At 41.8% G+C, this 10,390-nt stretch overlaps 1 protein-coding gene across 1 annotated transcript; it reads left to right on the top strand.

Moving 5' to 3' along the window:
* Nucleotides 1-9,279: 9,279 nt before the first annotated feature.
* On the top strand, nucleotides 9,280-9,894 carry LOC145045799 (uncharacterized). Its single transcript, XM_078994111.1, has one exon. The coding sequence runs from the start codon at nucleotides 9,280-9,282 to the stop codon at nucleotides 9,892-9,894; it is 615 nt and encodes a 204-aa protein (XP_078850237.1).
* Nucleotides 9,895-10,390: the final 496 nt, after the last annotated feature.

Below are 10,390 nucleotides of genomic sequence, written 5' to 3'. Positions count from 1 at the left end.
TTTCGACTTGCATGGAATGTCCAAAATCGAATACTTTTTGTGGTTTTAGTCCTAAAATAAAGAAATTTCTGTGTTTTTGGTCCTAGGGAAACCCGAAAGGACAATTTTACCCTTCTAATTTCCTTTTTGTATTTTTTTTATTTTTATTTTAATCTTTTATCAATTAAAAATAGAAAAGAAAAGAATTGACCCATTTCACACACATACACACACACACACACACTCTCTCTCTCTCTCTCTCTCTCTCTCTCTCTCTCTCTCTCTCTCTCTCTCTCTCTCTCTCTCTCTCTCTCTCGATGACTAAGAAGATCACGACTCATACTCTTCCTCTCCTTTCGTATACTCCTCCCTAAACCCAATGACACCACCATGATCCTCTAAACCTGTGGTCATCGGCACCATCTTCGGCCACCATCGCAGCCCTATTTGGTTCGCAATTTGTCCCGATTAGCCCTTGAATGCCATAACTCACCAGAATCGATTTAATCCATGACTGTGGGTGTTGGCGTTATTCCATTTTTCCGATTTGAATCTGGAGGCGATTCTGAACCCAGATAAACCTATCCATCTTATGTTCAAATCAATTCAATCTATGAATGCATTATGGATGGACCAGATTCTGAATCTTTTCACCTGATTCATCCAGATGGGTTTCTTGGTCAAGAAGAAGATAGGAGAGACATGGAAGTCTTACCCTTCAATCACAGGTTCAAGGTCCAACTAAACCAAATGAATCGATTTGAATCGATTCAACACGGGTCTTGTAAATTCTAGGGTTGACTACCATGGATATTGCAAATCTAGGGCTTGTAAAGTTAAGATTCACACCTGCAAATTGATTGTAAAGTGTTTGTGTGTGTATATATCTATGCATGTGTGTTAATTAGTGTATAAGAGTTTTGAATCAGGAAGACGTCGATAGAGAAATGGAAGATGATGCAGGTTAAAGTAAGATTTTGCATGTGAAAGGGAGAGGGGAAGATTGCAGGGGCGATCTTAGAGTTTCGGTGCTCATCGGAGTTTTGGTGTTCATCGGAGATCTTGGTTTCTAACGAAGCGCACACGCATAAAAAAAATTTGTTCAGAATTTTTTCTTGAGCTGCAGGTTTTGTATGAGAGAATGAAAGAGAGGGACAAAGAGAAAGTCAAATGGAAGAACGATGGGGTTATGGGTTGCTCTTTTGTTTTTTTTTTAATTTGCATGTGAAGAATAAGAAGAAGAAGAAAAGAGCGAGCTAGCGAGAGAGAGAGAGAGAGAGAGAGAGAGAGAGAGAAAAGGTACCGATGGGGTAGGGTGTTATTTTTTTATTTTTTATTTTTTTATAATTTTTTAAATACCAAACTCAATAAAAAAATAGAAAAAAGAAATAATAAGGGTAAAATGGACATTTTAATATTTCCAAGACCAAAACCAAAGAAAAACCTTGATTTTGGACTATCCATGCAAGTTGGAAACTTTTTAGACCTTATTCAAAGTTTTTTGAATACCACGGGGACCAATTTTGTAGTTTTGTCCTTAATCTAATACTTAATACCACTTATGTTCATGACGAGATTTTCAAGAGAACTGATTCGTACACAACAATTGTTTTCCATACACAACAATTAACGATTTAAAATTGTATTGTAAAACTACATAATGCATAAATTGTTATGTATGACAAAAAATTGTTGTATACGAATCACTTCCCCAATCTCAAATAGAGGGGCACCACCTGATATGGTTAGGCTAGAAGCTCTAGATATTAATGATTATCAAATGGGATATTACCTGGTGAAAAAAGTCGCAAGTGATGAAATCGTTGTGAATTATATTGGATCAGATAAATACATTTCAACTATTTAATCAATTATAGTGGCAGTGTTCGAATCAACTTTCCACCACTTGATGAAATAGAATTTTTTGTGATCATCAAGGAATGGGCGGTCAGCGATTTGTAGAGACAACCGGAGATGGGTGGTCAAAGATTTGCAGGCAGAGAAAACAGAGACATACGAACGATACTTCCACGTTCTACGTTGCGGGGTTTCCAGACGGTACCTGTAAAATGGATTTGCAAAGAGTCTTTGACAGATTTGGACAATTATCGGACATCTACATTGGAGGGAAGAAGAATTGACGTAATCAGAACTTCGCTTTTATACGGTATGTTGGAGTGTATGACACGTGCAGTTTGGAAGCGAAAATGAAAGGTGTCAGCCTTCGTGGAGTAACTCTACTCACCAACCTCGCCAAATACCAAAAGGAAAGATCCAATATTAGACGGACCTTCAGAGAAAAACCAAAGGAACCTACAGCTACCCTGGGGATTAAAATTGGAAGCAGGGATTCAAGAACCTTTGTGCAGGTGTGTAACAGCCCGAAATCCAGGTATTCTTCTATTTTGGTTATGTTGTCATTTTAGGGTTTTCATGATAAGCGAGTACGCTGGGCGTACAAGGTGTACGCTGCGCGTACTCGCGCGCCTCATTTGGACGCGTTCACCCTTAGGTACGCTGGGCGTACCCAAGGTTACGCATGGCGTAACTTGCCCAGATCTAAAAACCCTAATTCCTTGGAGGGCTATAAAAAGGAATGTGTGGTTGGACTTCTCAGCCACCATCCCTCAGAGTGAAACCCTAAATAGAGTGTGCCTTCGTTCTTAAGCCATTTGGTGTATATTCTAAGCTTGGTGGTGCCATTCCAAGGTTGCAAAGGAGAAGAAGAGCTCATTGGAAAGGCTAGAAGTGGTGTTCAAGTGTAGATCTGAGCTTTGCAAGGGTTAAACCTTCATTATCAGGTAAAAAGTTCGGATCTTGTCATTTGGTTCATGATATATGCTTCAAGTACCATTTCCTAGGGTTTTAGTCCCAAAGGTGGAGACTTTTTGTGCAAATAGCCTCCATAAGCTTAGATCTTTTATATTTCTAGTCTATTGGAGTTGTAGACTCATAAAAATGACATCTTGGACGTGAATATTGCTCCATGCATGAGATCTAGGTCCTTGAGTTGGAATAGAATGTTGTTAAGAGGTGTTGGAGCCTTTACAGCCATGCCAAGGCTTAAAGGTCTCGACTTTATGGGTTTAGACACATTAACATAGTCGGATCTAGAAGTTGGAGTAATGGCTTAACCGATTAAGACCAGAATGAATAGTGTTAGAATCGGATGGTTACGCTGGGCGTAACTTCCAGTACGCGCAGCGTACTGGGTGGAGACCCCAATCCTTGGGTTGGCGATGTACGCCCCGCGTACTCTCAGGGTTGACTTTTGTTCACTTTGAGGGTTTTGGTCAACATGAGGACTTTAGGTCAAGGAAGGGTAAAATGGTCTTATACCCTCTGAGGAATGATAATAAGTGGTAAAGTTTTAGTGGTGGAAGTCTTTGAGTATTAAATGATATTTTTATGTTTAGGCGAGGTAGAGTCGTCGTTGGGATTTGGAGATAGCGAGGACGCAAGATCTTAGACTTTCCACGAGGTGAGTTTTCTCACTATACTGTACCCGGAAGGGTTTGACTGTGTGACCGGAAGGTCAGATATGTTATGAGATATATGTATTGTGTGTGATAAGTTAATCGTTTATATGTGCCATGTATGATATGCTTGATATGGGCCGGAAGGCATTATGTTATGGGCCGGAAGGCGAATATGTTATGGGTCGGAAGGCGTTGTGATGTGGACCGTAAGGTTGACGTGGGTAGGACCGGAAGGTCTACCTAGTCGGGACGGAAGTCCCCTGAGACACATGGACCGGAAGGTCAGGGCCTGGAAAGGCGTATGTGCGTAAGTTGTATTTTGGGGAACTCACTAAGCATTTATGCTTACAGTTGTTGTGTTATGTGTTTCAGGTACTAGCGAGGACCGTGAGAAGGCGCCGGCGTGATCGTACACATTGTCGGAGAAAAACTATTTTATGATCATTGGGATGTATTATATTATGATAACATTGTTCACGTTTGAATTTGGAACATTAATCGATGGTTTTTTATGCTTACAAAAATGAAAATTTTGTTTTAAATTTGCGTTGTTACAAGGTGGCTGCAGGAATCAACGAAGTCCGACACGGTAATACCCCTCCTATCTTTCTTAACGCTAAAACTGCCATGAGTGAATGGACAAAGAAGACCCTACTGATAGGAGAAGCCCACAGTCTTGATCACATAGCTAACTTGCCAGCCCACACATTCACGCATGATATTACAAAGTATTTTGGGGGTCTTAGGATAGCCATTAAATTTGGTTCGTCTAAGGAGGCTAGTGAATTCTTAGAAGATGTATCAAGGTGGCATGAATGGTTCAAGTGGTTGATAATGGACAAGAACAATGAGATACAGTATGAAAGACTGGCCTGGTTAAAGATAATCGGCGTTCCTCTTAGATATTGGGATATGGACAACTTTTCCACAGTTACTAGTAGATTTGGGAAGGTTATTATTCCATTTGAGAACATCTTTGACAGACGAGATCTATCCATGGGAAAGGTGGGTATAATCACATCAAGGACGAAATAGATCAATGAAGAAGTTCAAATCCGTGTTGATGGTGTGGTATATTTTGTTGGGGTCGTTGAGTATACTGATGACTGGTCTCCTTTCAAGCCTTGTCAATTCGATAAAGTAGTAGATGGGTCAAACTCGGAAGGTAGCAAAAACGATACTGAGGACGATGGGATCTCTGAAACATGGATCCCGAAGGAGGATAACGATCTAGAGGAAGGTGAATTCCGTTTCAAAGGGGCACCAGGAACTCAATTGAAGAAGACGAACAGGCATGTAGAGTCTGGAAATTCCCCGGTGAATGTTGGGAACACAAACGATGCACCGGTTGAGTTTACTGGTGTAATCCCCCAGGAAGAAGTCAACGAGGGGATTATTAGGAGGTCGGTTGAGATTCCCCACGTGATGGAGGAGGTTTTGTCTTCTGAGGTGAATGCATGCAGAGTAAGGTTGGACCCAGGTGATGTGGGTTTGGACTCGACCCCAAAAGTTAATGGGCTTAATAACAATTCCAACCCATCTATGAGTCCTTCATTAGCCCAGAATGTTTCCAAAGCCTCCATATCTAACCCGCCTTCCCATTCTGAGCATTGTAGCAACAAACCTAAAATTAAAAGAAGAAAAAGAAGTAGAGGCTGTCGTTCCCCTATAAATGGCGATGCTTCATCGAGATCTAATTACCCAATCCAGAAATCACAAGATTCCAGTTCTCCTAAAGGTGATGAATTGCTGAACCTCAACAAAGAACCAATGGTATCAGGTCTGTCTGAGGGGCCCCGTGAGACCGCATCCAACGAAATTCTCCAAACAGTGGTGATTGGATCTGAAATTGGCTTTCAAATGGGGGTCGACAAACCCATCCTAGCTGAAGTTGTAGGTGGGTCGGGAGTTAATATTCCTAACCAATGAATTTCCTATTGCTTAATGTGAGAGTTGTGGGGGAGGTGGCGAAAACTAGCTGGGTAAGAAGGCTGAAATCAAAACACAAGGCAACTTTTGTCGGGTTACAGGAGACTCAACTATCGACCTCCTCAAGTATAGATGTTAACGGGTGCTGGGATTCAAATGAATTTGACTTTGTTAGTGTGGATTCAAGCGGACGTTCTGGTGGGCTTATCTCGATTTAGGATACTTCTGTTTTTTGAAAAATCAGACATTATCAAGAACCGCCATTACTTAGTTGTTAGCGGTAAATTCAAGAACTCTCCTGAGAGTGTCATTTTGAATATTGTTAATGTGTATGGCCCTTAGTCGATATTTGAGAAAAGGAAGGTTTGGCGTGAACTTCTTAACATAATAAATGGGAGACTTGGAACGTGGGTTGTGTTTGGAGACTTTAATGCGGTAAGAGATCTGGGTGAAAGATGTAACTCTCAATTCTGTCCCCATAGCGCTTCTGATTTCAACAGATTTATCCAAGAAGCTAATCTAAAAGATTTTAACATGGGAGGGGAAAGATTCACATATATGAGTAGGGTCGATGCCAAATTAAGCAAACTTGACAGATTCTTGACTTGCCCAAACTATTTGTCACTGTTTCCTCTTAGCTATGTCACTGCTCATCCTCGTAAGCTTTCAGATCGCAGTCCTATTACCCTCTCATCTAGTGTGTCTGATTTTGGGCCAATCCCTTTCAAGTTCTTTAACTCGTGGATCCTTAAAGAGGGCTTTGATCAAGTTGTAATTGACGCTTGGAATTGTTTTAGAGGGTATGGGACCCCTGATGCATACTTGGCCGCCAAATTCAGATTCTTGAAAGATAAAATTAAGAAGTGGAGGAAAGATGTGAATCAAAAAGAAAGGCAGGAAATAAGCATTACTTTGGATGTGGTTAAAGATCTTGAAAAACTTGCAGAATCTAGACCACTCTCTTCAGAGGAACAGAGAATTTGGACTGATGGGATCAAAAAGATAACGGAGTGGGAACGTTTTAAGGCACTCGACCTCAAACAGAAAGCGCGCATCAAATGGACCATAGATGGAGATGAGAACAGTAAGTTCTTTCAAGGGCATATCAACAGTAAGAATAGAAGGAGTTTTATTCATGGTCTCATGATTAATGTGTAACACTCCAAATTTAAGCCAAATTTAAATTTTCTAAAACACGTCGAATTCATCAAAACATTACAACTTTGTTTTCAAAATACATTTATATCAGAGTTTTCCCAGAAACATAATACAATAGGAGGAGCTGTACGATCATGCCTTCGCCTTGCCGCGATCCCCTGAGGTACCTGAAACAATAAACTGAAACTGTAAGCCCGAGAGCTTAGTGAGTTACCCCCAAAATACCGATACACATACAGTCCACATAGCCCTGTCACACCTTGACATATCATAACAACTGAGCAGAACAACACATAACGGGTCCACATCTTTACAGACTGGAATACCCCTGGGCCCACAGTGTGAGTCTGGAATGCCTATCGGGCCCTCAGCTCACATCTGGATTGCCACCGAGCCCTCAGTACGAGTATGGAATGCCTACCGCGCCCTCAGCTCGTATCTGGAATGCCCCCAAGTCCTCAGTATGAGTCTGGAATGCCTATCGGGCCCTCAGCTCATACCTGGAATACTCTAGGGTTTGTTGGCTACCGCACAGAGCAGTACAACCTTAACCCATCCCACATAACATATCACATGTAACAGATAATGCACATACAGGAAATCAATTAGTATCACAGGTAGTCCTACAGTCCTACCCTCAAGCGTATCAAACTAGCATGCACAACTAACTGTGACTCAACATAATACAACTACTAGGATATCATATCCAATGGGTCGGCCTTGGTGCCTTAGACCCCTTAGTATAGTGAAGATAACTCACCTTGCAACTGCTGACTGAAAATATAAGATCACGCTGCTCCAACCTCCAACACGAACTCCACCCCTGATAAGGCCGAAAGACTAAACCCCATAAATACCACAAAATACCAAAATGCCCTTAGAAGTCAACTGGTCAACTCTTGGTCAAAGTCAAAGTCAAATTCAACCTTCTGGCTGACTCTACTCGCCGAGTTAGCCCGCTGACTCGCCGAGTCCGCCAATACTGAAAAGACCCATCTCCACTCACTGAGTCATCCCTTGACTCACTGATTCTTAGCTTATCCAGGAAAGGCTAAGACCTCAAGACTAGACTCGCCGAGTCCAAGGCTATCTTCAACCAACTCGCCGAGTTGTTCTTCCAACTCGTCGAGTTCCTGCCCACCTTCAAGCAACTCGCCGAGTACACCCTTGTGACTCGCCGAGTACCACTAGCTCTTAACCCATATAAAAGCCTTCCAGGCCATGCAATAGATCCAAGATGTAGATCTACCCTTCTACAACCCTTCCATCACGTAAAGTGGCAAACTTTACGTGAATCAAAGAGATCTAGGCATTTTACACTCTAGGGCTAGGGTTTGGGACAAGATGACTTCACCAAACACTCAAGAACAGGGACTTTAATGCACTCTAGACCTTCTCCATTCCATATCTGAGGTAGCAACCTCATATCTAACCTTCAAACTCGAAATACCACAAGCTAAACTTTTCACACATTCCAAAATGATGAATCTAGATGAATAACAGCCCAAGAAACGAAGTAATACCTCAAAAGGAAGCCCAAACAGAAGAGAAATCCGATTCTTAGCAAAGCCCCTTGCTCCAAGCCTCCTATCTCTCCAAGATCTCCTACAAAATCTCTTCTCTAAGGTTCCAATGCCCTCAAATCACTCACAAACACACCTTAGGGTTTTTTGGACTTCAAGAGAGGGTAAAGAGGTTGGGTAGAGGGTATAATGTCGTTTATATAGAGCTCATCCCCCGAAATTAGGGTTTTCTTCACTCAGCGCCTACTTGCCGAGTCCAGCCTTGGACTCGCCGAGTTGGCCACTTAACACGCGACCTGAGTCGCGACCCTACTCGCCGAGTCCACCCATGGACTCGCCGAGTTGCCCTTTCATATTTACACTTTGAACCCTGAACTTGCACTCCTGGACTCGGGATGTTACATAATGGGCGTTGGATGACGGGGGTTAATGAGATCAAGGATGAAGTATACAAGTTTTTTCATGACAAATTCTCGGATGTCCATATGCTTAGACCCAAGTTTATCAACCCAAACTTTAGAACAATTTCTATGATGAATGCCATAAGAATTGAGTTCTCTTTTACCCTGGAAGAAGTCAAGGTTGCGATTTGGGATTGTGGATGTGAAAAAGCCCCGAGACCTGATGGCTTCACCTTCAAGTTCATGAAAAAGTTCTGGGACACGATTAAAAATGATGTGATGAAGTTTGTAATGCATTTTGAAGAGTTTGGCTCGCTTGCTCGGGGATGCAATTCTTCATTCATCACTCTTGCGCCTAAAATCAAGGACCCTCTTTCTCTAAATGACTACCGCCCTATTAGTCTAATTGGCTGTTTGAGCAAGATAATAAGCAAGTTACTCTCCAATGGGATGTAGTCGGTTATTGGTGACCTGATAGGCGATGTGCAATCTGCTTACGTAGATGGCAGATGCATACTTGATGGTCCTCTCATGGTTAACGAGGTGTGTTCATGGGCTAAGCGAGCACATAAAAAGATCCGTCTTTTTAAAGTGGATTTCGATAAGGCGTTTGATTCGGTGAACTAGCAATACCTTGACTCAATAATGGAACAAATGGGTTTTGGAAACAAATGGAGGATGTGGATTCGGGGATGCCTGAATTCATCCTGGGCGTCGATAATCATTAACGGATCGCCAACAAAAGAATTCCCTATTTCTAGGGGTGTTCGTCAAGGTGATCCTCTCTCCCCTTAGCTGTTCATTATCGCTATGGAAGGATTGAGTGTGGCTCTCAAATTAGCTTGCGACAAGGGGATCTTCAATGGTGTTCAAATCCCGGGTAATGGTCCTATCGTGTCTCACCTTTTCTATGCTGATGACACTCTGTTTATTGGGGAGTGGTCAAGATCAAACCTAAAGAATCTGGCATGCATTCTTAGGTGTTTTCACATCTCTTCGGGGATCAAAGTTAATTTTTATAAATCGAAGGTATTCGGAATTGGCGTAGACCCAACTAAAACATCGAACTGGGCTAATCTTCTCGGGTGTGTTCCAGGGGAGCTTCCATTCGACTATCTCGGAGTTCCGGTTGGTGCCAATATGAATTTAATAAAATATTGGAAGCCTATAATTAAGAAATTTCATTCTAAGCTCTCCTTATGGAAGGCTAAATCGTTATTGTTTGGTGGTAGGCTCACCTTAATCAAATCGGTTCTTGGTAATCTGCCTACCTACTATCTATCCTTATTCTGTGCTCCAGTGGGTGTAATAGAAGAATTGGAAAAGATAAGAGGTACCTTCCTGTGGGGAGGTTGTGAAGATAGAAAGAAAATTCATTGGGTTTCCTGGGACAAAGTCCTTGCAGCCAAAGAAGATGGGGGCTAGGACTTGGATCCATACAAGCTTTAAACATTGGTCTGCTCGTGAAATGGTGGTGGAGGCTGAATAATGATACTCATTCTTTGTGGGCTAAAGTAATATATGGTATACATAATTTTGCGAATAAACCGATTCATCATTTATCCAGTCAAAGGTACAGTGGTGTCTGGAATAATATTGCCAGCACCAAAAAGATTATGTGTGACTTTGGAATGGGGATCCATGATCTTTTTAATATTAAAATTATGTTAGGGAACAATACCATGTTTTGGTATGATCATTGGCTAGGCTCAGACAGTCTAAAGGAAAAATACCCCAACTTATTCGAATTGGAAACAACGAAAAGGTGCACGGTCATGGATAGAGTTGGCAGCTTGAATCAAAACTGGATGTGGAAAGCTAGGCCTGCTGCTCGAGGGCTTGAATTTGAAGTAAATGACCTAATTAACGAAGTTTCTAACATTCAATTAAACTCGGGAAGGGACCATTGGAGATGTAAACT

This window comes from Lactuca saligna, chromosome 5 (genome assembly GCF_052625555.1).
Source record: "Lactuca saligna cultivar CGN05327 chromosome 5, ASM5262555v1, whole genome shotgun sequence".
Taxonomy (NCBI): Eukaryota; Viridiplantae; Streptophyta; class Magnoliopsida; order Asterales; family Asteraceae; genus Lactuca; species Lactuca saligna.
This window is presented reverse-complemented; position numbering and strand designations above follow the sequence as displayed.

Coding starts and splice junctions, on each gene's coding strand:
- LOC145045799 (XM_078994111.1), top strand. CDS start 9,280: ATGGAAGGATTGAGTGTGGCTCTCAAATTAGCTTGCGACAAGGGGATC.